This window comes from Cheilinus undulatus, linkage group 1 (genome assembly GCF_018320785.1).
Source record: "Cheilinus undulatus linkage group 1, ASM1832078v1, whole genome shotgun sequence".
NCBI classification, from domain to species: Eukaryota; Metazoa; Chordata; class Actinopteri; order Labriformes; family Labridae; genus Cheilinus; species Cheilinus undulatus.
In genome coordinates, this window is record NC_054865.1 from 50,367,162 (window position 1) to 50,394,635 (window position 27,474).

General features: G+C 39.9%; 1 protein-coding gene across 2 annotated transcripts; it reads left to right on the top strand.

Annotated features, from left to right (window-relative positions):
* The first annotated feature begins 374 nt into the window (after positions 1-374).
* arnt2 (aryl-hydrocarbon receptor nuclear translocator 2) lies at positions 375-27,217 on the top strand. 2 transcript variants are annotated; one of them, XM_041783683.1, is made up of 20 exons: positions 375-671; positions 4,802-4,913; positions 6,419-6,466; positions 9,666-9,713; positions 10,703-10,916; positions 12,234-12,447; positions 12,973-13,075; positions 14,312-14,377; positions 14,804-14,889; positions 15,813-15,889; positions 17,452-17,586; positions 17,840-17,914; positions 18,646-18,797; positions 20,847-20,922; positions 21,407-21,530; positions 21,665-21,767; positions 22,466-22,604; positions 22,871-23,021; positions 23,117-23,262; positions 24,152-27,217. In XM_041783683.1, the coding sequence occupies exons 1-20, from the start codon at positions 641-643 to the stop codon at positions 24,248-24,250; spliced, it is 2,199 nt and encodes a 732-aa protein (XP_041639617.1). In that variant the 5' UTR covers positions 375-640; the 3' UTR covers positions 24,251-27,217. The 2 variants fall into 2 exon arrangements, with proteins under 2 accessions (XP_041639617.1, XP_041639625.1); XM_041783691.1 differs by lacking the exon at positions 9,666-9,713.
* The last annotated feature ends 257 nt before the right edge of the window (positions 27,218-27,474 follow it).

The following is a 27,474-nucleotide window of genomic DNA, read 5'->3' on the forward strand; positions in this document are numbered from 1 at the left end:
CAAAATAAATATGAACTACAGTTGAATAGCTCCTACACCCTTCTTTTTCTTCCAAGTGTACATGAACCCTAGCGCTCATTGGCGACCCCCTTAGGGGTCCGGGAGCCTCATTTTGAGAAACACTGGACAGTGGGGCTACGGTGAGCAGCTCTGGTGGCAGAAGGAGTGTAAATAAGGACTGAATGTGATAAAGCTCGGTGAAAACATTGACACAAACCAGTGTTATTAAGCCAGTGCAGCTTAGATTAGCATGAATCACCGTTAACCACGTTAGCCTTGCATACAGCTCCACATTACCTCCATCACTGCACCAGCCATGCTATGTAAAATAAATTTATGCACGCAAGCCAGCCCAAAGTCTCGCGGTGCTTCCATTCAGACATCTTGCATTTTAATAAGTGCGGATTGAAAGAAAATGTTCTTGTCATCTACTGTGTAAATTAGACTGATATTTAACACTGCCTGAGCCGTCGGGATCGCATCGTGTGGTGTTTTTTTCCGCATTAACGGCTGTGCAGCGGTAGCACCGTGCCTTGCGTGCCAATCCAGCCGAGTTTGGACCGTCTCACACGGGGCTCCGGAGCCTTATTGTGCGTAATCTCCATCGCTGCTGATTTTTTATATCGTACATCTGAGGACCATGGCGACTCCAACCGCGGTGAACCCGTCAGGTAATGAGTATTGTGTTTGTTACGGTGTTATCTAGAGCTTTTAAATAGCATGGCAGTGTTTATTTTGCTACTGAGGAGAGCTAAAGCTGGAGCAGGCCGCCGAAGCCTGGCCCCAGCATCCATCCCCCTTCCCCCAATACACTGCCGTTCACAACACAGCCTTTCTTAGCGTCCGATTTATCTGCCACACCGTTAAAACAAGCAGACAACATGGAAATTACATGACCAATTTCACGTTTGTTATTGTGGCTGTCCTTGCTGTCAAGCTAACGGTGGCTAACGCGTTTATCGTGGCTACGCTAAGCTTTCATTTCTTTGGTACAAAATGTTTTGAAAATCCACCGCTTAACCCTTTGGTCGATATGTTCTCTAGGAGGGATTTTACTACCTTAAAGGGTCAGCATCGTTCAAAACATCACGTTTTTGCAGTCTCTCATCTCTATTATTGTAGTTACTGCACGCTAGGGCTGGGCAATTTATGGAATTAAAAAAAATACACAGATATATTTTCAACAGAGTAAGGTAAGACTAAAACATTTAAAAATTAAAGAACATGTATTTGAAATGTTTAGTCTAACTGGGAAACTGTCATTTGGTGTAGTAAGTAGCATTAATGTCATTAGTAGTAGCCTAGAATTAAATTATAACACTCTAATACCAGCTTGATACCACAGCAATAACAGAAGCCCTAAACATCAAGCCAGGCCTGATTTATTGTTTTAAATGTCACACTTTCTTATCTGTACAAAAACATCAGCAACGTTTCCTTTAAGTGAGTCGTCAGTTATTTCAATGACTAGTGTGATTCAAAAGTACAAGTAACCCTCGAAATTCAGTCATATTTTACGCCAAATGAGAGAGAGGAGGCAGCATTTGGGAAAGTGGGTTGAACTGGCAAACAAAGGCTATTTTTAAGTTGCATCTGCTTTTTCTAATGTTGCCAATATATTTCTGTAATTAAGCCAGTTGTAGTTGCTTGCTTGTGATTTTCAATGAGTAAAAAAGAGCAGAAATTGCCCAATATTGGGACTCCAGGACTTTGATTTTTGCTGCTGTTGCATTATACCACTCTTGTAAATGAGATTCTTGATCTCTGTCAGGTTCATACATATCGGTGGTTTCAAAACTTTTCCTGTGGGGCCCCTCTTTGGCAGATGAAAATATCCCAGGCCCTTCCTTACCCCTCACTATACATGTAAACATTTGTAAATGTATGACAAACACTCTGTCAGTTACAGTATTTGTGAAGAAATTCCTTTTTTGGGGGGTTTAATTTATTATAACATTACACCCCCATTTTTTTTTAGTAATAATAACAACCATGCCCATTATCTGAAGATAAAACGTACAAAATTTTAGTGGTTATTTTGGGCTAATTTAGTGCAACAGATCTTCTTGAGTCTTGGGTGCAGCTGCGACTCTTGATTATATTTCAGGGCCCAGCTTTGATTTTTTTTTTTTGTCTTTGAGGCAACAGCAGAGAAAAACTATCTCAGGTAGGATGCTGCAAAATGGAAGAGTGTTGTCAGGGCTCTCCTGCATAGCAGTGGTATTCCTTTTCCACTCCGGTCCAAAATCTAGACGACATCCTGGACTTGAACTGCCACTGCATTGTAGATTCTGAGGTGGTGTATCTTATCCTTGCCTTGCTGCAGCCCCCCCGGCATTATACCGGGCCCTCCTAGGGGGGCAGTTGTATGCTGTAATAGAATTTTATTGATCATATTTTTCAGTGTAGTTCTCCTTTAATATACTCACTGATCAAAGTAGTGCTGTAGGTCTTCTTTTAACAGCTGTCTCAGAAACTCTGTGGTTTTAACTTCTGACACAGACTCCAAATTTTGTTCACACAGTGCTAGATCAGTGAATACGGAGGGTGATCATGCACTGTGATTTGTTTTTAGGTTAGAAACTGCTTTACCAAGAGTGCAGTGTGAGCTGGAGCATTGTCTTGATGAAGAATGAAACCACTGTACACAATCGTGGTCTCTTTCTTCTGACATTTTCAGAATTTTGTTGACCCTTCTTGAACCCACTCCTCCAAAATGACCCCTTAGGCCTTGTCCACACGGAGACAAAAGCAATATATTTCTGTTTTGGTTTGAAAAGGTTTTCTGTAAACACAGGATTGTTTCAGGAAATGTCTGCGTAAGCACGGGACCGCTGAAAATGACTGTAAATGCTGTAGTATATATGCCAAGCCTGTAAGTGGTGCTGCAATGCTGCCGCAGAAATGCAGCAAAAGAGAGAAGAAGATTACAGAAAACTGCCCCAAACTTTTGTCTGGTTGCCTCTCTGGTTTTTCTCTGCGGTGGATTTAAGAACGGCTGGTACATGCTGTTCTCCATAATCATTTGCTGTTCTCGATGGTGGTAAAGGAGCATCAGATTCTATTGTAAAGGCCATAATAAGCTCAGTAGCTTCTGCAGCAACAACACAACCCTGTAGTCCGCCATTGTTGTTTTGGCTTGGCCTGCGCACGCAGCTTAAGTGGGCCATGCTATGTATGACATCGTCGTTTCAAGAAAGATGCGGTTGGCTGTCCACACACATCAACATGGCAGTGAATTTGGACTTGCTTTGTCTTGCTTTCTTCATCCTTGGTGATGAAGGCAATTTCCAATTCACTGACTGCTGTTTTGTTTTTACATACATATGTGTGTGTGTATCCAGATATGAGTTGTTAATTTAGATTGAGCTAAGAAATATTGAGTTAAACTTTTTGGTACATATTGCCCGGTCCTTCTGTATTGTTGCTCTCCCATGTCGCTGTCTGTACCTGTGAGTATTTCATAGAAAAATAGCATGTTGTGAATAATTCCACATTGCTGCCACGTGCTTCTCCTCTCTCTACTGATGACACCTGGTTAGAGTGAAGTCTCTCTGCTAATACTGCTGCTGTTGCTGCTTAGCATCAGGAATGAGAACAGTTAGCTTGCTGACCCATAATCAGCCTCACTTTGGCCTTTGGCGTGCAGAGCTGTTAGGTGCGTTGACCTCAGATCGGATACCCGGGAATGTGGGAATGCTCTGTTATCCGAGGATTATCTCCAGCTGGCTCTCACCCAGATCCAATTGCTGTAAGAGGACGTGACTCATGACATGTGAAATGATCTCATCAGGGTAGTGTGTAGAGATGATGTAGGTGATTTCAGGGCCTTTAAATCATACAAATATAACAGCTATGGTATATAATTCATAGAAGTATGTAATAAAGAGGCTGATTATTAAGTTTAGATAACAGTTATGACTGATCAATTTCCTGAGATTGTGAAAACAAGATAATCCTAATTAAATGATGACTATGCTGAATGCCCTGTGGCACTTGTTTTCCTGAATTATATTTAAATATTCCTATTTTTACATATTTATATTTTTCACCATTTTGTTTTCATGTATTGCTTGTTTTCCAAATGATTTAATCTGAGTAAAAATTCAATATGCAAAATTTTTGCACTTAAATGCCAAAAGTTATTAGCCCCCCTATGAAAAATGAATTTTTCTAAAGTATCTCTCAAGTGCTGTTAAACAGAGCAAGGAATTTTTAAGCCAGCTTTTCCAAACATCCTAGTTTTATTTTGGATGCTAACATTATTTCACTTTACACAGAGAAAACAAAATAATTTCACAAAAACTACTAGGTTCTATATTATTAGCCCCCTTTTGGCTTGTCTAGCCCTTTATGAAAAACAAAGTTAGTTTGTTTAAAATCACACATATCTGTTAGTATACTTCTTTGTTGAAGCTGACTTCATTCAGGTAAACCTGCACTAATCTCAGTGGGGTAGTGTTTTCCCAAATCCTGTACCGCTGTTTCGCACCTACCAAATAATCGTGATCTCTATCAATCAGAATGATTATGATTGTTATTTTTGCCTGGGAATTTATGAAAACATAAACCTAAACTGAAGGTCATCAATGCCTGAATTTGTTAACTGGCAGTCTCAGACCAGCAACAAGCTGAGGCATTTCATAACAAAATGTGGTCGTCGCGTTAAAATATGTTCTGTCCTGACAGAGAGACTTTGTCACATGAACTCTGCAGAAAAGCTGTTTTATATTAGATAATTAAACAGATGGGAAACCCTCTGTTTAGTGCTCATTTTCTGTCTTTGCTGTGTCTGTGACAGAGATTGGAAGTGAGTTGCCAGGCACAGTCCCAATGCAGGGAGCCGTTGGAGCCAGCCAAGTGAGGATGGCAGGAGCCATGCCAGGCCGAGGGGGCAAGAGGAGATCTGGAGGGTGAGTATTTGAAATCACTAGGATTAACATGGTCATAGGTGATTGGTCAGATTTTGCCTGTTGTCTTCTTTTTTCATTGATTTATCAGTATTTTCATTTGCATAGTTAGAGACAAATCAGGCAATTAAACTATTTTTCTTCAAGACTTGGACTAACATTTCTTTATCCTTTCTCACTCATTTAGTCTGCCTTATGAAGGCCTGTCTCTCAATATCTCTCTAGTATTTACATATTTATATTATTCACTTATCCCCATTGATCACTGTTCTGAAGCACTAAGACAAAGACTGTCCATGAGTTCATTTGTTTCTTTAAATGTTTATGGAAGTTTCATGATATATCCTCATGAAAGTGAACTCCCAACTACAGGATTGGGATTGCAGAAATTGTATTAAATTCCCTTAAGCCAGGTGACGTATCTTGCATAAATTTACAGTGCCCCCATACATCACACGACAAACCTTTGCCCAGAAACACTGTTCATACTGAGCCATGTAAGTTTGGGTCACTCTCACATTGACTCACTTTTTCTCCCTCCCCTTAACACAGGTGTAAATGCACACATGCATGTAGGCGGGTGTGTAGTGAATAGTTGAGGTAACTGTTTGATGGAGCAGCTTCCCACACAGACTACTAGTCATCATGCAGCAGTGGAGAACTGCATCAAGAAATGATTTGTGCATAAGAAATGCTACCAAAAAGGCCATGTTTGAGCAGTTTACAACCATGCAAAGCATTTACAGTGCACAATAAAGAGACTCTTGATTTTAAGATACTTCTGTGTCCTGAAAGTAGGAAAATATTCTGGAAATGGCAGAAGGCATGGTTTGCGCCTGTCTTGTCCTTGACGAGTGATGTCACACAACGTTCGTGCATGGTCTGTTTCCACAAAGGGGTCCATTATGGTTCAGTACAGTTTTGCCATGTTTTAGCACATTAAACTCTGATCTTATCCGTATTTCTTCAGCTGATGTCCATTCAGTCTCACTCGCTATGATGGAAATTCTGTCTCTTTTAGAGACCCAGATCATTTGGCTCAGCTCAGTAGAGCTGGTTGTTTGCCTCCCAAACAGCTCTTCAGTTGGTAACAGTTTACTTTTTAAATGTTGATTAAATGACAACAAAGGATGGAGGAAAGGAAACTGGCATTCAAACAAGAGCTAGCGACCGTGGCTCACAGAACAGCCTTGTTCATGAACAGCAGACTTGGTCACTTAATCCACATCCAAGATTTATTTGGTTGACAGTACATCACTGTTTCAGTTAAAGCATGGTTGTGACAAAACTAGGAATTTCTTATATGTTTAAGGGGCTCTTAGCTCAGTACTAGACTCAGCTGCTGTAGATTGAAATCATCAGCCCCCTTCAGTTACAAAATGGCTCACATCAGACTTGGTCCAATTTTTTAACATTCTAGTCTTAAAGCCCTTTTTTAGTGCAAGACCTTCCAATAAAAGTAGAAAGTAACAACTGTGTTTAATGTTGTTTTTGTGGTGTTTTTTTAGAATGGATTTTGACGATGAAGACGGAGAAGGACCTAGCAAATTTTCAAGGTAAGACCGATGAGAGCAGACATCACTGATAGTTAGCATCACACAATCTCAGTTAAGGGTATCAGCAGGAACAAATCAATCAAATTGTTGATACATAAAATGTTGTTTTCCCCTAAAACTTAGGTTAACACTTAAAGCATGCACTTTACAAAATATTTTTCTGTTTTAAAAAAGTCAGAATTTTTCTTTGAAAATCCTGCAGATACTCTCTGTTTGTAATATTCGTTGCATGGACGTTTCATGACTAATCTTTCGTCTTTTTGCCATCAAAAATGCATCAGGCCTTTATGCACTAACTGATCACTTTATTAGGTCTACCTGTTCAACTGCTCATTAAAGCAAACATCTAATCAGCTGAGCATTTGGCTCAACCATTGGCAGCATTAAGGCGGTCAACACGGTCGAGACTGCTCATAATTTTAAACCATGTCTACATGCTGTCAAATTGTGGCTGCCACATGATCGGCTGAGTAGATTCTTGTGTGAAACAGGTTTACCTAATGAAGTGGTCGGTGATGTATATTCTTTTTATTTAACAGATAATCAGTTCTTTTGCTGTCACTGCATCTCAGCAATTCTCACTTTTACTTTCTTTTTCCTTTTTTTCCGCTGTCATTTTGTTTTGCATCGATGTTTTTGTCAACAGAAATAAATTTGTTGATGGTGGTGACAGTGGGGAAGAGGAGCTGCTCCCTGCTGGACACAGGAAGAAATGCACTCATTAAAATGAAAAGTATCATTCCCTAAAGGATTTTGATGCAAACAAATACCATAAAAGGCTTTACACATATGGGACTTGCAGCAGGGTAGATACTGAAGTAGGAATATAGCATAGGACCTATTTGTTTGCTTTTTTATGCTAAATGGTGATACATGATATGCAGTGCCATTAAAAATTATTCACCCCTTTGAATATTTTTACCCTTTTATTGATTTTACAGATCAATCATGGTCAACATAATTCGGCTTTTTTGACAAAAAAGCAAAACTACTCCTTAATGTCAAAGTGAAAACAGATTTCTGCTAATTAATGTCCATTAAATTAAAATATGTAATGTTAAATAAGTGACTACATAAATTTTCAACTTGTTCAGAAGATGCATCGTAGGCTGCAGTCATGTCCCTGAGTCTAAGTCCTAATCAGACTTACACATCTAGACACTGCAATTTTACTGCATTCTTCTTTGCAAAACTGCTCAAACTCTGACAGGATTCACAGGGATCAGGCACAGACAGCCCTTTTCAAGTCCAGCCACAAATTCTTTGTTGGATTGAGGTCTGGGCTTTGACTCCAGAATATTCACATTGCTGTTCATAGACCTTTTCTGCGTAGCTTTTGCTGTATGCTTCAGGTCATTTTCTTGCTGGAAAACAAAGCCATAGCTGTCTTGTAGGAATTTCCTTTATTTTGCCTTTATTTTATCCTCTACCTTTACAAGCCTCCTAGGGGCAACTACTACTACTATTATTTTATATCAATCTCCTGACTTTTACTTTCAATAACCTTTTCTTTGAGTTGCTTGGAGTGTTCTTTTGTCTTCATGGTGTGATGGTAGCCAGGAATACTGATAAACCAGTTACCCAACCTTCCAGACAGAGGTGTCATTCTACTACAGCCACTTAGGACACGTTCATTTTCAGCATTTAACAGTGCAGAAAAAATAACCTGTTGGACCAAGTGATCGGATTTCATGGTGAAATATTGATAAACCAGGCGTGCTAAACCAAAAGAAGTATTAAAAACATCTTTCTCTGCTACGTTGGGATTTTAAAGATTGGCATTAGTATCAGCCCTAATTTTCACAATTGGTGTGTTTCTAATGATATATTACAAAGTCTTATGTTGACTTTTGGGAAAGCTTACATATTGGATAGATGGTGGATTTTCTTGTCATGATAATTTATGCAATTTACTGCCAATTTTTTTTTAAATCTCAAAGCAAAGAGAGAATTAGATAGGGAAAGAGAAAATGGAAATTTGCCTTCTGGATAAAAATGAAAAAAAATTATTGGTAGGGGAAAACTAAATATCAGAAAGTCACCAGTGCTCTGGTCCTATATTAAGTTCCTTTGTTTGGGTATGTAAAAGGTTTTGATAAGTCTTAACGTTAGTTTTAAAATGTGTGAAGCAACCCTGTGTGTACATCCTGGCCCATCTATTGGAATCGTTCTTTGCAAAGGCCCTTATTGATACATATAATTGGGTATCATCTGCATAGCAGTGACACTTTATTGAAAGATTCCTTATAACGTCACTTAGACGGATCATAGGTAAGGTAAAAAGAATGGGCCCAATGAGCCTTGTAGAACTCCAGGACTAGCTAGGACTGGCTTTTCAGGACTGATATGATACCAGTTGTTAGCAGTTCATGAAAGCAGTAACTGATATTCTGAATCAGTGTTTTTGATCTGTGACAAAGAATTTACTCAGTGTGACAGTGAACAATTTAGCACTAACTCAGTCGCCATGAGAAACAGCCAATCAGTGTTGTGGGCGGGACATTAGATGAGATGAATTAGTGCACTTTTTCCTGTATGATTTTGTTTTTGGAGATTTCTTTTTTTTTGCCTTTATTCAGAAAGGACAGGATAGTGTAATGTTGAAAATCAAGGACAGAGAGTGGGGAATGATGCAGGAACAGAGCCCCAGGTCGGATTTGAATCTCTGCTGCCCACTTGGAAGACTAGCCTCAGTACATGGGGAGCAATCCAACTGCTAGTCCATCTGCGCCGCTTTAGTGTGCTTTCTAATTTATATGTTTTATCGGCAATCATAAAATAAAATGCTGATACAGATAATCAGCCAATTGCCTGATATTAGCCCTGATAATCATCCAGGCCACTAATTGGTTGGTCCCTAGTTTGCATAGCAGACTAGTCAGTGTACAAACTGATAAAAATGATTTAAACCAACTTTGAGCAATAATGTCCAGTAAATAAAAGGATGTAATAATATCTACACTTTAAACATAATAGTTCTATCACTGCACCAGTTAAAACAGCAATCGGCAGCCTTTTTTTGTCAAGTTTTGCCCATATCATGCCCATACCATCAAACGTTGTTGTTCTCATACATTAATGCGTTGCTACCATTGCATGTGTTGAATATGGACATTGAGACTGCCCCATGGTGCTTTTCACTTTTTTGGCTTGTGTATTTGAAGGTTGTTTGACATGCTGTGTCTTTTTCTCACTGTAGGTATGATGAGGATCAGATTCCTGGTGGGGATAAGGAGAGATATGCCAGGTAGGACTAGCCAACCTTGGCCGCAGAGGATTTTCAGAGGTCAACAGACTGTCCAAGCTGATCACATTACACAGCCTGACCCCAAAACGCTGGGCTGCAATTATTCTATATTGAAAATGAGCATTGCCATTGGATAGAAACAGCGGCTGTGGACATAGACCCTAAAAGTCTATGTCTATGTAAAAGATTTCCTGTGTAAAAATACCTGAACAAAAATGTAAAAAAGCGTCATAAATAAATGCACAAGAAGAGACAATGACACAATAAATAGGAGTAAGAATAAACACTTAAATATAAATGGACATTCCTTATAAATTGTTTGCACTCCATTCATTGAAGATTTAGGCTAAAGTTTGTGCAAAAGATGTAAGGCTGTATTCAAAAGACAGTTTAACTCTTTCTTTTGGTTAAAAATCTGACTGAAGATCATGAAGTTTCTGTACTTTTAATACCACCCATCATTAGAATAATTGAGAGCAGACATGGTTTTTAAGAGGATAGACCATTTTGTTACCAATGTCTCCAGTTTTTTGTACAATTTAAACGGCATGTCCAAATTTGTTTGCATTGTTAGGCCATAAAAGACAAATTGCCCAGTATTTGATGTCTAGGACTTTTTCAGTGAGTCTTATCTTATTAGAAACTGTTAGTCATTCTGGTTTTGTGACAACTATTTGTTTTTTCTTAACGAAAAAATATTCATCTTTCCTTTATCACCATTTAGATTTCAAAAATAACTGAGATGTGATTTTTGGTTATATAAAGAGACGGTGCTTTCTGAAACAGAGTCCCCTCTACATACGATTATGACGACTCCCCAGTAATCAATTCACGTTTGGATAAAGCCTTTTTCAGATGTTTTTGGACAGAGTCCTTGCATGCAGATCATGAATAAATGTATCAGATAGTCATTTGTTCAATCATTGCTGGCAGATGGTTCCTAGATTTTTCTACCTCCAATACTCTAACTGCCTCTTTCCTTGTTTTAGAGAGAATCATAGCGAGATCGAGCGACGCCGACGCAACAAAATGACCCAGTACATCACCGAACTGTCAGACATGGTTCCTACCTGCAGTGCCCTAGCGAGAAAGCCTGATAAGCTCACCATACTGCGTATGGCTGTCTCCCATATGAAGTCCATGAGGGGAACGGGAAACACGTCCACTGATGGAGCTTATAAGCCGTCTTTTCTCACTGAACAGGTAGTGTACTGTCAGGGAATCAGACCCTGTTTACGTTTCACATCAACGTTCATGCTGGGTGATCAGTTACCAAGTTGCCTGCACTCTAGTATGCTCATTCACACTTTAAACGTACAGTACGTCTCACTGATGACCTGTGATTTAAACTCGCTCATTTACTCAGTCTTTTATTCATGTCAGCATTTGTGAGGGTCTACACAACCAATCTGGTCTAGATGGAGGCATCCCAAACCAAGTCTAAGGCTGGCCTTACACCAGAGGACTCACTAAACTCTTAAAATACTCTAGACTGACACTCTCACATCTTAAGACAATTTGTTGGCAAGCCATTGAGTTTTTAGTCTCAGACAAAGATTTTGCTGTGGGTCACTAACTACAGGACTATAATACAATTCCATTTGAGATAATTTCCCATCATGCATCTGGTGGGAATTCACAACAACATTTTTTGGGCAGAGAACAAGATGTAGAAGGAGATGGAGATCACATCTGAGTTAATATCTCTTATAATCCAATGTTTTTAAATTATTAACATCGAGTAAAAACGAAAGGAAAGTTAAACACCGAAGCATCTTTGCATGTTACTGCAGCAACCAAGGAACTATCCCGGAAATACTTAAGAATAAAAGTGCCGTATGAAAACGTGAGTCCTCTCGCCACGGAAAAAAAAACTGATCAGGCTTTAACTTTGAAAATCCCAGTGGCGGTTTACCGTTCCTGTCATGTCAGCCTGGAATGAATTGACAGACAGGGCACACAAACACACAGGAGCAGAGATCTGACTGCAGCTCTGAGCAGAGGTTTTCTAATCTCTTGAGTTCTGAGTGGACATTCAGCAGCTCTTGAATGATCTACGCTCACATTCATATTTTGAAGTGAATTAATGTGCTTACACACAACACTGGCTCCTAGAGCTAGTATTAGACACCTGTGCCCAGGTGTCTTACTGCATTTAGCGGGATAAAAATGTCATTAACCCAGATGTCCTAGCTTTCTTTACAGCCTACATTGTCGACTTTTAAGACCCTGCTCATATTTGAAATCAAGTAGCCCAAAGAGTGGAAACTAAAGTCTGTTTCACTGCAGTCTTGGCACCCTTCTGTCCTCATCTAATAGATGCCTTTGGGGATGGATGTTGATTTCTCTGTAACTCCACCGAATCTTGCAGACTCCCTTTGCTCTGCAGCATTAATGCCTGAATTTTATGCCACCATTTCTCAGTGCAGAACATCCCAGAGTAGCGCATGCCAAATTGTAAAGCATGTGAAACATAGTGTAAAGACTTAGCTTCATTTTTGTCCCTTTTGTCTCCTGTAGGAACTAAAACATCTGATCCTGGAGGCAGCTGATGGCTTCCTGTTTGTAGTCGCTGCAGAAACGGGCCGGGTCATTTATGTGTCAGACTCGGTGACACCCGTGCTGAACCATCCACAGTCAGAGTGGTTTGGCAGCACGCTGTATGAGCAAGTGCATCCCGACGATGTGGAAAAGCTGAGGGAACAGCTCAGCACTTCAGAAAACTCCATGACAGGTACAAAAAACACTCGAACACTGCTGGACTCATGGATTTAATTTAATTTTAGTTTTAATTTTTCTTTGCTAAAGATATTCAAGGAGCAGCTGTGATTTCCATAGTCCTAAAGATGCGTTATGTAGAATGTTGCACAGAAATGCCTACTTTAGTTTAAAAAAATGACAAAACCCATGTTACATATTTAAGTTGAGATCCCACATAAACTCAAATTTACAACATTTTTCAAAGCCAAAGAAATCTTGAAGTTTTAACACTTTGTAACTGGACGTGTCTTGGCATAGTGGCTGCTGTGACAGAGCGGTCCATGACAGACACAACATGCTTATCCTTACCGTGGAAACACTGGATGCTATGTCAAAGACCTACACATATTGAAGCATGCACTGCTACAAGCTGCGCTGTTGTATCTCATTCGTGTGTGAGAGAAAGAAGTAGATGGAAATACCTTTTATAAAGGCCTTCCTTGATCAGAATCATCCGGGTGTTTCCCTAATATATTTGTTCCTCTGTTTGTGAAAACAGGACGCATTCTGGATCTGAAGACAGGAACAGTGAAGAAGGAGGGTCAGCAGTCATCGATGAGAATGTGCATGGGCTCCAGGCGGTCCTTCATTTGCCGCATGAGGTGTGTTGAGACTGTCTGAAGATGTGTTTGCCTTTTTCTCACTGTTGACTTGGTGATTGTTTTTTCTTAGATAAGGCCAGAGGGATAAAATGGGTTTCTTTGTTTGTGTTATTAAAGCCCAGGAGTTTACGCAAAGTTTGTCCATCATTGATTAAGGCTATTTTTACTGTCAAACTTTGTCATTTGAGACCACGGCTTGATCCCAGTACAGCCCTTGCCAACTGGCCTGACCCCTATGTTTTAGTGGTATTTTTCTCAATTTTGTAGTGTTGGATCTACGTGCTGTATTTGTCACAGTCAACTGCAATATACACTGCATTCAGAAAGTATTCAGACCTGTAATGTTGCAGCCTGATGGTACAGTTGATTAGGTTCATTTTTGTACTCATTAATCTACGCTCAGTAATCCATTAAGGCAAAGGAAAACAGAATTGGAGTAATTTTTGCGAAGAGTCTGAAGAAAAAACTCCATGTGAAAGCCAAGCGGGCTTTCATGCATTTTGCACTGAGGAGAGGCTTCTGTCAAGCCACTCCTCTCCATAGGCCCAGATCTGTGGAGGGTTGCAGTGATGGTTGTCCTTCTGGAACTTTGTCCCATCTCCACATAGGATCTCTGGAGCTCAGTCAGAGTGACCATCAGGTTCTTGGTCACCTCTCTTACTGAGACCCTTCTCCCCTGATTGCTCAGTCTGTCTGGATGACCAGCGCTTGGAAGAGTCCTGGTTGTGCCTAGCTTCTTTCATTTGAGTATTATGTAAGTCACTGTGCTCTTTGGAACCGTCAGTGCAGCAGAAGTTTTTCTGTAGCCTTCCCCAGATCTGTGCTTGTCAACAATCCTGTGTCTGAGCTTTGCAGGCCGTTCCTTTGACCTCTTGGCTTGGTTTTTGCTTGATAAGATTGTCAGCAGTGAGGCCCTTTATAGAGAGCTTTGCGCCTTTCTAAATTTCTAGTGTTTTTGAAAATTGTCTAAATACTTGTGCCAATGTGATATTTCAGTTTTTTATTTATAATCAATTTGCATTTTTTTCAAATTATGTTTTCAGTTTGTCATGATGGGGTACGGAGTGTAGATAAATGAGAACAAACATGATTTAAAACAACTGTAGCATTAGGCTGCAGCAAAACAAAAGAACCATTCATACTAATGCATCATTTTATCTGAAATTCCTACAGCTTTTTTGTCTTTAAAGCTGAAGGTAATGTTTTGTCTTTTCTTTATTTTCTGCTTGTGTGCAGGTGTGGAAGCGCTCCTCTGGATCACATCTCTCTAAACCGTTTGTCCAACATGAGAAAGAGATACAGGTACAGGAACTTCCCTTTGTTTCTTTGGGATGAGAAAATGTTGCTCTTTAACCCCCTGTTGCTAGGTTAGGGTAAATCTCTTGTCCCTGTTTCCTATTTACATCAACTGAAAACACCCTGTGATTTGGCTAGCTTTTATTAATACTTAATTGATAGATTCTTTGATAAACTTGTCCTCACTGAAAGAATAAAGACAAAGCTGTAGGGTGTATTAGGATAACATGGGACATGGGACCCTCTGAATGGCTGGTCCAATCATCAAAGGGTTGATTTACTGCTGGAAAGGGGAATATTTCTGTCTTTTTTAAATTTAAGGAAAATATTTTATTTTAAGAACATATTCTTTTATCTTGAAAGCTGTGTTTTCAGTCCTGCCGCTGCAGGCTTCCTGACATGCTGCTGTGTTTCTCTGTGTTTTCTGGCTAGGAACGGGCTTGGACCGTCAAAAGAGGGAGAGGCTCAGTACTCAGTGGTGCATTGCACTGGATATATCAAAGCCTGGCCCCCTGCAGGTAAACAAAACACAGTCACACACTCTTCTACTGACCCCAAACTGATGCTGTGCTCTCCACCTCTGCTCACCTCTTTCTGGCACTCACTGCAGCAATCCCTTTAAAGAGCAAATAAGGCCTGGAGTAACCTAAAGATGCTTGTGACAGTTGATATGTGGGTGCTGCCATCTTGCAGTTGCCATAGTGACAGCTGTGAGGGACCAGAGCCTCTGTACTGAAGTTTGTAAACAGAACCACCAGACTATCTGCACCTCAGACTGTGGTGTTTTGTAAGTGTGGTTAATGTGGTGCCTTCAAATTGTTTAAAAGAAGTGAGCATATGCTCACCTCCCTCTTTTGGTATTCATGACATCATAAGTTGGAATTTTCTCATAGAATCGAGTTCCTGAGCTCACCACATGAATTAACAAGTTGCAGAAGTGGCAGCAGTTCACATCCCTGGTTTAGAGAACGGATTATTGGGCTGAAGACTGCTGAGGCTGTTGTTGCTGTCTGCAGAGTGTTGATTAAAATTTATGCAAATTTTAGAGGACAAGCAGTCAAGTATGATTCTAAAGCTTTACTAAAAAGTAAAACATGAGCGATCATATTTCCTCCTTTAGGGATCATATTTCCTCCTTTAGAAATCATTTTCCTCTCTCACACAGATTCACACAGATCTCTTTTCTTTGCCTTGTCACATCTAATGAGCTCTTAAACAGTGTAAGAATCATTTCAGAGGGTTAATAGTCAAGTACAGGAAAAAGTGAATCCCTAACAACTTCTAAACTCTAAGAGCAAAGTGAAAAAAATAAATGTTGACACTTGAAGTTTCTAATGCTTTTCCCTGGTTTAAAAGTTTCTCCCTTTGAGTTAAATTTGGTTTGATAAAAAGGCTTTAGGTGATTTTAAAATCAATGATTCTGTCTCTTTCTTTACTGTAGGTATGACTATACCAGAGGAAGACACAGAGGCAGGCCAGACTGGAAAATACTGCCTCGTTGCTATTGGAAGACTGCAGGTAAATGTTGCTCCACAGCCATTTCAATTTTAGCAGTTTAACAAAAAAATAATAAGAATTCAAGTAGCTTTTTAAGAAGTTTTTTAAGATGCTCTTTTTACACACAAAAAAAACATCTGTACATTTTAGTGACTGTCACTCAGTAGGCAGAGTTGATCTGAAATCCTCCTCACCCCGTCTGCACCTTGAGCACCTCCTGTAGAATTTCTGCTCTGAAAAATGCCCTTTTATTTTTACTGGATACAATCTGAGAACATTAATATGTTCTAGCGTCGCTTCCAGCGAGCATGCGCATTCTGGGAATGTATCAGCGAAACCCAAAGGGGCTTTTTCAGAGTATTCCTCCCTCATTAAGAGAAAAATGATGGATCAAAACAAAGTGTCACTTTTCGCTTTGTGAGGTGCTGTTTTTATTGAACAGGGTCCTCAGCTCAAAACAAGAAATTTACGACGCAGATGCACAGAGCTAGGCAGAGCTGGCCTGCACTCATTATATTATGTTATTGCATCGGTTGAGTGTCCCCTGGTGGTGGAATTTTACATTCTGTGTGTTTAAAGAACAAGGATAAACAAATTAAAAGACTTCAGCTGACGTTGGCCTTTTGGCCCTGTCTAAAACTGCAAAAATCTCCTGGTATATGATATATGACCAATATGTAGAGCTGATATAGACCAACATGTACAGCTGATAAACTGGTTGTAAATATCAGCAGAAATGTTCATATCTACTTTTACTGCAACCTGACACGCCAAATGGATTTGTTTCACACATCCGTCTGATAAACTTCTCATAGACAGTGTTTGGGAAAGGGCAGAGCCTTTGAAAAAAAAACTTGGAGGATGATTGAACATTCTGACTTACATCTATATGGGCCAATCAGAGCAACAAAACACATGACTTAGCCGCTACCGAGGGTTAAACTCCATAGAGAACTGCATACGCTAATCATGGCGACTGTAGACATGTCAGTACGTGACTTTTGTCGTTTTTGAAAAAAAAAACAACTCACTGCTGTTCTTTGTTCTTCTTTGAACAAAGAAATGTCATCAATTTCTGCTTAAACTGGCGCTTTAGCTGCATCCATGCTAAATCTCTTCTGCCATAATTTTACCGGCCGCTTGTTGCTGCTTGCTTACATCACGTCTCCACCACGCCCAAAAGTACTGCGCCTCGTCACTGATTGGTTCTGTCACTTTCTGACAACCTGATATCAGAATTCCATTTCTTTTCATATATTTTTATTGATTTTTTCAACATAGTGATTACAGTGTTGCATGAACTGCCACAGTTTGCCAGGGTTACATTGCCAGATAATCTAAACATTGTTACCTTTGTAGAATTGAACAGTGGTTGTGTTGCTATAAACCCCATCCCACCCCAAGAAACCCCATGCCAAGAAAATCCAGGGAACATACATTTGGGCTAATGCACCATGTGGGGTCCTGGTTCTGGTTGTGTATTAAATTTTAAAGTAGGATGATTTGTTCTCCTACCCTTCAGCTGCCTCACCCTCATCCCCATGTCTAAATAATTTATCATAAACATGTCTGCTCTCCGTCAGGTGACCAGCTCTCCTGTCTCCATGGACATGAACGGCCTGTCGGTGCCCACAGAGTTCCTGTCACGTCACAACTCGGATGGCGTCATCACATTCGTCGACCCACGCTGCATTAATGTCATTGGTTATCAGCCTCAGGTTGGTTAACATCACTCTTAGTTAACATCCAAGGTTGTCGACCTCAAATACGCACACGTGCACAGTTAGCTGCTAATGCTAACGTTTTATTACATATACATGTTGTTAAAAGAAAAAAAACGATGCAGTGTTTTTCTAAACATTAGTCCGTCCTAGCATTTTTAAAATTTCAGTTTTACTTCTCATGAAATGGGATTGTAATTTGTATTTTATTCATTTGACTTATAAACTTGTTATAAAAATGTGTTTGTAGGACTTGCTGGGGAAAGATATTCTGGAGTTCTGCCACCCCGAGGACCAGAGTCACCTGAGAGAAAGTTTCCAACAGGTAAGAGAGTACAGATCCTGGAAGGTAGATGGGTTGTTTTCCAAATCCCACACTCAATCCCTAATCCCTTTGACCTTTGTATTAAACATATTTTTACAGGTCACGCAACTTGGAAAAGTAAATGTTAAAGCCCCAGTGTTCTGTTATTTATTTTTCTATTTTTTTTTTATCTGAGCTTAAAACAATGCAATGGAAAACTGCTGTTTTTCATTTATTCATGATTTCTTTTTTGACAAGTAAAACAAGGTTTAGAAAATTAAAAAAAAAAAAATATGAGAGAGAAAATGTTTTTCATGTATTCTTTTTGTGAATTATAATCTAATACTGAACTGCTGGAAAGAGCCTTGGATATTCTCAAACCACAGCCGGGAAACAGCTTGTTTCTGCCCTTTTAAATTGGGGGGGGGGTGAACATGCTTGATTTTTGTTTAGTATTATGGTTTCAGAACGATAAAGACTTTTAGATCAATTGCATATAAAACTATAGTCGTTGAGATCCTCTCTTCCCCAAACTAAATTAGATTTATATTCAAAATGAAATAGAATAAAAACACACATATGACTCTGCTTTTGGGCTAAATGAGAGCGATGTTCTGGAATGCTACAATGAAGACTTGTTAACATGGTAAACTTAATTCATCTGTTCTAGGTGAAATGTTTTACTGTCATGTGAGCACTGAGTGAATTTTGTTTCTAAGGCTGTTTTATTTTTTTTTTTTGTTCACCTGCAGGTGGTTAAGTTGAAGGGTCAGGTTCTTTCTGTAATGTACCGTTTCCGGATGAAGAACAGGGAATGGATGCTGATCCGAACCAGCAGCTTCACCTTCCAGAACCCGTACTCTGATGAGATCGAGTACATCATCTGCACCAACACCAACGTCAAGTAGGTTCATGATACATAGCTCAGACACTTACAGGATAAAATTATTAGGCCATCTATGAAAAAATGAAAAAGATTTTTAAATGTTTTGCAAAGTGCTGTTAAACAGAACAATGCATTTTTAATACACCTTTCCAAACATCGTGGTTTTATTTTGAGTGCTAACATTATTTTACTTTGCACACAGAAACAAAATTATTTCACAAAAACAACCAGGCTCTAGAGCTGAGGTCACTAATAAGTGACCCATGCATATGTCATCTCTTTCTGACAAGGCCTCTTATCTCAACCTGTGCAGCTTTTTTTACATTTACGGTGATCTATCTGGACCTGAGCAGCTTCTGTTGTGCTAACAGTGGCGACATATGACGCTGCTCAGCCAATCAAATCTTTCACTCAAATAAGGAACAACACGAGCCTTTCGCATGAGTGACGAGAAAGGACTGCAGGTCACAGAGAAACTGGGGGAGTCTCAGAAACAACGCAGAGGAATTTAGTTAGGGAAGAACAAAAATAATTTATTTAGATGATTTATGGGTAATTTTATTTCAATTGTATGATTACCTCCAGCTCACAAGAATGTTGTTGTTTTCTGTTTTTTTTTTAACCCTTTACCTGCTGAGTCTAAAAATGGTGATTTGGACATATTTTGTTATCTTGGCTGTAAAATAGTCAGGAAATGCCCAAGTCTGAGAGCTTTGGTCCCTTTTCCCAGGAGTAGTTGAACTTGACTTTTCAACATCTTGTTAATGATTATTGCACATTATATGGAATTGTCAGCAGTTTAAAAGAAGAAAAACACAAAAACTGATTGGTTTTTCATGGCTTTTATGAGAAGAAATTTTGTTAATGCTCATGAAGTTCTGATTTGACATTTGAAATGTGAACCTATACATGTTTAGAACAATCACCAGTCATTTTTGGAGTCTAGGACTCTGGGTGTGCAAAACACAGTGCAAAAGATAACTATATACATAGGCGAAAATTAGAGCAAATAAAGGTGGAAAAATGCATTCTCAACATTCTCAAATAACATATTGTTGTTGCACATGACAAAAACGCACAAATGCCACTATCTAACGCTATTTTTTGAAATCAAAACACCACTCTCGCTCGCTCTCCTTTTACTCTCTTCCTTCACTCTCCTTTTTCACTCGTCTTCTGCCAAAGCTGCCATTTTTGCGGTGCTGTTTCGACATTACCGTAATATATATACCACACATCATATAATGCCGGAAAGCACAGATTCTCAGCTCTCTGTCAGCATTGGAATTTTTTAGATTGAGCAAACTTTCGAGGAGTTACAGCGTTGAGAATCCGTGTAGCGGTCTCGCGATACTTCTGGTGTTTTGCTATGGTGTTTTGTTATGAATGCCCACGTCATATGGTTGCGAGTACTGTAATGAACCATATATGTGCGCATGCCCACAATTCTCAGCTTTCAAACACCGTTGGAATTTTTCTGATCGGACCAACTTTGAGAGAGTTACGGTAATAATACTCTGGACATATAAAACACAGCACCAGCGCTGGCTCAGTAGATAAAGGGTTAATTAACTGAACTGAATTTTATCACAATTAGATGAAGTTATAATCTGTACCTTTACTTAAAAAGATGAATAAGAGTCTGTAAATGATAGCTAATGAGTCCAGACCAGGAAGAATCAGAATCAGTCAAAGATATTAAAGGGTGTGTGTTCATTATATCTGACAAATATCTAGAACATTTTATGCCCAATGTCTGTGACTGTCTATAACAGTGAGGCATTGCCTCTGTAGAATGCTTATACTTAACAGGCTGATGAGGGAGAACTGAGAATTTGTTTTATCTCATACCAAACTTACCCAATTTGGCATGAAAAGGTAATTTCCTAAAAGTAAAATTAAGGCTAGTGGAAATGCTGAGTGACTAGTAACTCTGCAAAACCACTAGCCACAGTGACTGTGAGCAAAGAAGTTAAGCCCCGGATGGGTGAATGGACAAATAAAACCATGCTGATTTGTTTCCCAGGTTCTGAAGCTGAGAATGTTGTGGGTTTTTTTGTTTTGCAGGCAGCTACAGCAGCAGCAGCAGGCAGAGCTGGAGGTTCACCAAAGAGATGGACTGACTGCCTACGATCTCTCACAGGTTTGAGCCCACATTAGATGCTAACACAGATCATAGAGCTGCAAAAATAAGATCAATAAAAATTGACTGATGAAAGAGCTGGCAACAAATTTAATCATGGATTTGTTAGCTGTGGCATGGAGGTGTTGGCATCACATGAAGACAACGCAATGATAAGTTGAAATAGTCCTTTTTGGGTAGGAGGGTTCTTAACTGAGTGAAACAAACGTTAACTAAGCGTTGGCCATGTTAAGAGCTGTTTGAATTCTTTAAATGTGAAGGAAAGCAGTTTCCACACATACCATCAGTCCAATAGAGCTGGTGGGAATGCTTCTTACTGTTTACCATTTATAGTAAACAAACAAAGATGAAGCATGCGCAACAAAACACATCATTAAAACTATTTTTAGCTCATAATTATTGTCTTCATAATTTTGTCTCTGTCTTTATTCAAGTGCTGCTTTTGTCAACAATAGTAATGAAAGCCCTCCCCCTCTACCGTCAGGTACCAGTGGCCAGTGTCAGCAGTGGCGTGCATGAGGCGGGGAAGAACATCGACAAGACAGAAGCACTTTTCTCGCAGGAGAGAGACCCACGCTTTACCGAGATGTACACGGGCATCTCTGGCTGTAAGATGCACAAACAAACCCTCAGACATCTGCAGACACTGCAGACATGCATCCATATTAGCTGTGTCTCTCAGAGCTTCATGTTTTTCTTAATGTCAGTTCTATTATACTAACCCTTGTGCTTCTCTGCCTAGCTGGCGATAAGAAGATGATGGTTCCCTCTTCCACAGCTGGAGGACAGCAGCTCTACTCTCAGAGCTCTCCCTTCCAGCAGGGGCATTCTGGAAAGAGCTTCAGGTGAATGTCTTCCCATTCACATGGGAATGTGAAGTGTTACTCTGACTCTCTGATTTTGCTTCCTGATTTTACTAAAAGTAGATGTAGAGATGAGTTTGACACCTGCTGGAAGTGACTCTGTCAAAAAAGTAATGTAAAACTGCACAATACTGTACCAAGTATGAGCTGCCTAGGGACAACTGATTATGGGCCTGACCTATTATTGAAGCCAATATTGGTCAACGCCTAGAGCTGTCTGAGTTTTTTTAAGGAGAAATGAGACATTAAGGAGCAGTGGTGGACTTACTTTACATCACTATGATTGCAGGAAGATGCCAACGTGTCTTAACCAAAAAGGGACAAGTAAGCATGAAATGAATCACGATTTTAAAAAAATGTATGAATGCTCTAGTTATGGACCTTAACTAATCAGGTTATACACTAATGCTGACAGACCTTAAAAATATATCAAAACCAGGAAGCAAATGAACAGGCAATCAGACTTAGACAGGCAAAGTAGCATGTTTTTTGTATGTCCTCTTTATTCTTCCATAAACTTGTGCTCTGAGCTGAGCTGCAGTCTGCTTCAGATAGGCACCCAGTAAGCGATGTCCATCACTGGATGTTGTAAAACCACGGTGCAGACGAATGACAGCACATTTGCCTGCTGTGAGTCTGTAGAAATTGTAATCATTCTGTCTTTTTGTGTACTTGCTCAGCTCTTCTGTTATCCATGTTCCTGGGGTGAATGACATCCAGCAGTCGGGCTCATCCAATCAGAATCTTGCACAGATCACCAGACAGCTCAACCCAGGCCAGGTGGCATGGTCAGGCAACCGACCCCCCTTTTCTGGACAGGTAACAGAAACATGCATGTCTATACACACATATAAAAAATGAGGTAATACTTGATTTTTTGTATTAATATATGCAGTTATTGTAGAACCGTTGCCTGATTGGTCAGTATTAGACATTAAATCTACTGCTAGCAGTCTGAAAACCCCAGCTGTCATCGCCGTTGTGACACTGAGTCTGAAACTGTCGTATCCTGATGCTTGAACTGAATGAATATCATGGCTCAGACATGCTCTTGTAACCTGTAACGTGTATTTTCCACTCACCAGTCCAGTAAAGCCCAGTCCAGTCCGTTTGGTATCGGATCTGGTCACAGCTACCAGACCGACCCAGCCTCCTACAGCCCGCTGTCGTCTCCAGCCACTTCCTCGCCAAGCGGCAACGCCTACTCAGGACTGACAAACCGAAGCACAGCGTTTGGTGAGCCGTCCTCCTCCTATCTAATCAAATGGAATAAATCACTTTGTTTAAACTCCAGAGCTGGTCTCATGTGTGAGCACTGTTTGTGTTACCAGACGTGTCGGGGGAGACCAACCAGAGTGGGGCCCAGTTCCAGGGTCGTCCTGGTGAGGTCTGGTCCCAGTGGCAAAACCAGCATCACAGCCAGCAGGCTGGAGAACAGCACGCACACCCCAACCCCGGCCAGACAGAAGTCTTCCAGGTGACACAGACTTTCCTGTAGCATGTCAGAGACCTTTTTTAACGTCTGTGCTGGGTAATCAGACACCAAGGCTCTGTTTCAGTGCCCCCTTTGTCCCTCCCACATAGCCCTACCCTTGTGTTTTCACAGCTAGTGGTAGGTGCCTGGATTCACGTTGATACTGGTGTCATGCCTATACTATCATACTTTTGCTTTTCAACTCATATACTGGGATACCTACCCACGAGCTAAGATGCCAGCAGTGCCTCTTTCACAGCTTTTGTCTCTTGTTGTGACATAATGACAACGTACAGCAGTTGTTCCCCACCTGTTTTTTTGGAGACCCCTTATTCAAGAAAAATGGAGGCCACCTCCAAATTCCAGCTCAACATCAATTTTAATTGTTAAATGATTTAAACTCTAAGAAAATAGGTCTGCATATCTTTCTGACAAAAAAAGCCTTAGTTGAAACTATTTAGTGAGTGTTTTCTTATGATTTAAGTCAACTGTTCAAATCTTATTTTGACAACGTTGTGGTGGAAGAAAAAAAATCAGGCTTGTGCACAAATAATCTACTAATCTAAATGCCAATTAGAGGGAAATGACATCTTCTAATTCAAGACGACATGTGAACAGTGCGCCTAGACAGACATAAATAAGCCTGAGAGCTGCAAAAATGATGTATGCAGAAGAGGCGGGCAAGTAGCACTCGCAGGTCATCACTGGAGACAGATTGTTAATGCAAAGTGTGAATGCTTGTTCAGTCAACTTGGTGTCCGATCACCCAGCACGGATGTTAATGCAGAACAAGTGTTGAGCTGCTGGCATGTGTGCTCTGATTTCATTTATCAAACAAGAATGTTGTGTCTTTATCAGAAGCGTGACCTCTGCCTCCCTTCTGTGTCTGCAGGACATGTTACCCATGGCTGGAGATCCCACCCAGGGAACAGCCAACTACAACATTGAAGACTTTGCTGACCTTGGCATGTTCCCGCCCTTCTCTGAATAAACTCCCCTACCTCCATCGGTCTCCATCTCAGAACAGAACTGATCATCTCTCTCTTGTTGTCATAGTTTTGTAAATTGCTACACAGCCCAGACACAATGGATCTGAAGCACGGTGAATGTCTGGGTGCACTTTTCTTTTGCACTCGTGCAAACACATTTCAGAAATCCCATGACTGCAGCGTACGTATCTGTGAACATGCATCACTGCAAATAGGAACTCTGCTGTCAGATGAAGGAACATCATGAACCTGTGAAACATCTTTGGACAAAGTCTGAAGCTCTTTAAACAAATATTGGAGGGTCACACTGATGACCAAAGGTGGTTAGTAAACCCATCAATGCTACGTCAACATTCATGTACAAAGATGATCAAGATTTATGATTGCACCAAGGGCTGGACACACTTCACCACATAATATACTCCGCTAACCACTGTGGTAATTACGTTTTGAGGAGTTAAGGCTTCTGGTAAGCCCTTACCAAAGAAATGGCTGGAAAAATCAATGATTGTTAGCATAACAAGGGTTATCTGTGACCCTCATTTGCTGACCTTTTGTTTAGAAAAGCAGCTTTTCACCATTTCTGAAAGTTATCTGAGTTTACTCTGAAAACTTGCCAACGCCCCAAGCACATCATGTTAAAGAAACCAAATTAGACTGGGTCCAGAAGAAAGCAGCCTAGCAAAGGTTGCCTTGAGAGGTAGTCCTTGGTCAGCGCATCAGTTGGAGGGCAAACAAAGGGTCCGTTGCAAAAAATGATTCAAACTGAAAAAAATCAGTGGCTATTTTCCCTGACAGATTTTAAATTTAATGCTGACCTTGAGAACTCATATCCTAACTCCATACATGCTCAAAAAGACCCAAAAGAAGCAAAAAACAGAAACAGACAAACAGGACTATGGAGGACTGCGTCAGTAGTTCTGCTCTATTGGTCTTCATGAATCTGGCCCTTGGTACAAGTCCATCAGATCCCATAGTAAAGTAAGGCCAATCATTGATCTCCTCTGGTCGTACCTGCAGTGATTTTAGAGCGCATCAGTCCAACTTACTACCGATGTCCCAACGCTCTCATACACATAGATACAGTCGGCACCAAGAAAATGTCTGATTCAAACCTGTGGTCTTGTTTTATGTCAGTTAAAATCTGCGCCCTAACCTAAAAGGCCTTTCTGCAGGCATTTTTGGAATCCTTTCAAGTACTAAATTGAAAAACAATTGCAGCCTTTTATGCAATTGTGTAATTGCACTTGTGATTGCAATTAGCTTAATCATGCAGAACCAGTGACAGACCTAACGTCTCATTAGGGACATTTTAAAAAAGAGATCAATTAAATCCTGGTCACATAGCTGAATGTCATCAGTCAAAACATCTACAACCTGAAACATCTTCCTCCAATACCTTTGGGCTTATTTTAAAAAGATCCAAAGAGACCAGCTCACCACAACAATGTCTCCTGCAGCAATTTCCTTCTGCTGGAGCAGCATAACTGATGCTCCTTTTACCCTTGTCAAGATGCACTTTAGGGACAGATAGCAAAAGTAAATCTTTTGACTGAGTTACAAGACTGTCGCGTCCAGCACATTTCATATGAATAAAAAACACAAATATGATAAAAATATATATTTGCTCATGATTTTATGTAGGAGTGGTGAATGAAGGCCACCAAACTCTATCATACACAGTACAATGGTGAGTTAAGGTTTTTAGGTTGGTAATGAACCTCAGTGCTCAACAGTATTCAAAGATTTGAGACATTGAGAATATTCATTCATATATAGAACATCATCATAATCAGTCGTTAGCGACAAAGGGCCTGATGCTGCATAGGAACAGAAATGATGGTGTCATCTGCATAAAAATGAGGCCCTTATCTTGTTAAAAGCACCACGCCTGTGATTCTCCTTCTCTTTATGATTGTATTAAGAACTTGCATATGTGACACAACTTATGGTGCAGCTCAAAGCCATTTACAGCTCGAAATAAACAGAAAAATAGGAGAGAAACTGCAAAAACATCTACTTTTGGGGAAAAAAATGAAACAACTCCCAACTAGGCTGGCTACAGGTCTAATTAATACCACTGGTCTTCGTTTTTGTTTAAAATCAACACATTTGCTGCATTACAGTCTTTGGGGATTTTTTTCTCTCATGCAGACTCCCGTCCCCCACCATGACGCGATGCCGACTGTATCTATTGTAGGTTTCTGTCTTGTCATGTTGAAGATGTCCACGTCCATGCGGTGCAGCCTGTCTCACACCATCACTGATCTTGCCAGGCAGCAGCGGGGAGAAAGAAGCTATTTTCCCTCGCTGCTGCCCTCTCTCCATCCGTTATGTTGTGTAACCTTTCTGTAGTGACGTCCAAATGTCTGGGATAAAATTTAATGAAGGAGTCTATGTGTAAATAAAGTTAAAAAAAGAACTCATTGCAGACATTTGCTAAGCTAAGGCTCAAAGTGCACTTCTTTTAGCTAACTTCTCATCTCACTAGCCTACTATAAAGGGTCAAAAATCACCATGCTGTCTAAGCAAAGTGCAGTATTTACTAGTGTGTTTGGTGTATTTCCGCTCTGGCTACTTGACTTTATTACTTTGTTATCTCTCATCTCTAAAGAGACTGAATAATCCTTTTTAGCAGAGGAGCTTTTACATGATAGATTGTATAGTGTGTCTGACGGATAGGTGGGAAAAGACGTCACAGTCCTTTTGCTAAAAATTTTAAATCGATGTTTTTTGTAAATAATGTGATTTTTATGTGTTACTTTCCAAACAGTATGTTTTTTTGTGTGTACGTTTCCATCATATTGTGTGCAATGTGAGAACATATTAAACTATTGGTATTTAGTTAGTCGGTTAATTGTACATTGAGTTCTAGACCTGTATAAATTGCGTAAATGTGACCCACTATTTTTGTGTAACAAATCGTGCTTGTGAAAATAAACGCTAATTGATTACGTGGCTTCAACTTACACTTTTAGTTTTCATTTACCAAGGCACTCTCTACATCCACAATCATTATCATCATTATTATTTTTAGCAAATAACAGTTTTTATTTATTTTTATGTGTTACAAAAATTTGTTTGAAGTCCTGATAGCCTTGTCCCTAAGTGTGGGCCATGAGAGGTCATATACAGTAAATAACTCGACCTAATGCATGGCAGTTATAAAGCCCCTGTAAGTAATGCTTATTAAGTATAAATTAATGATAAAAGCAATGTAAATAAC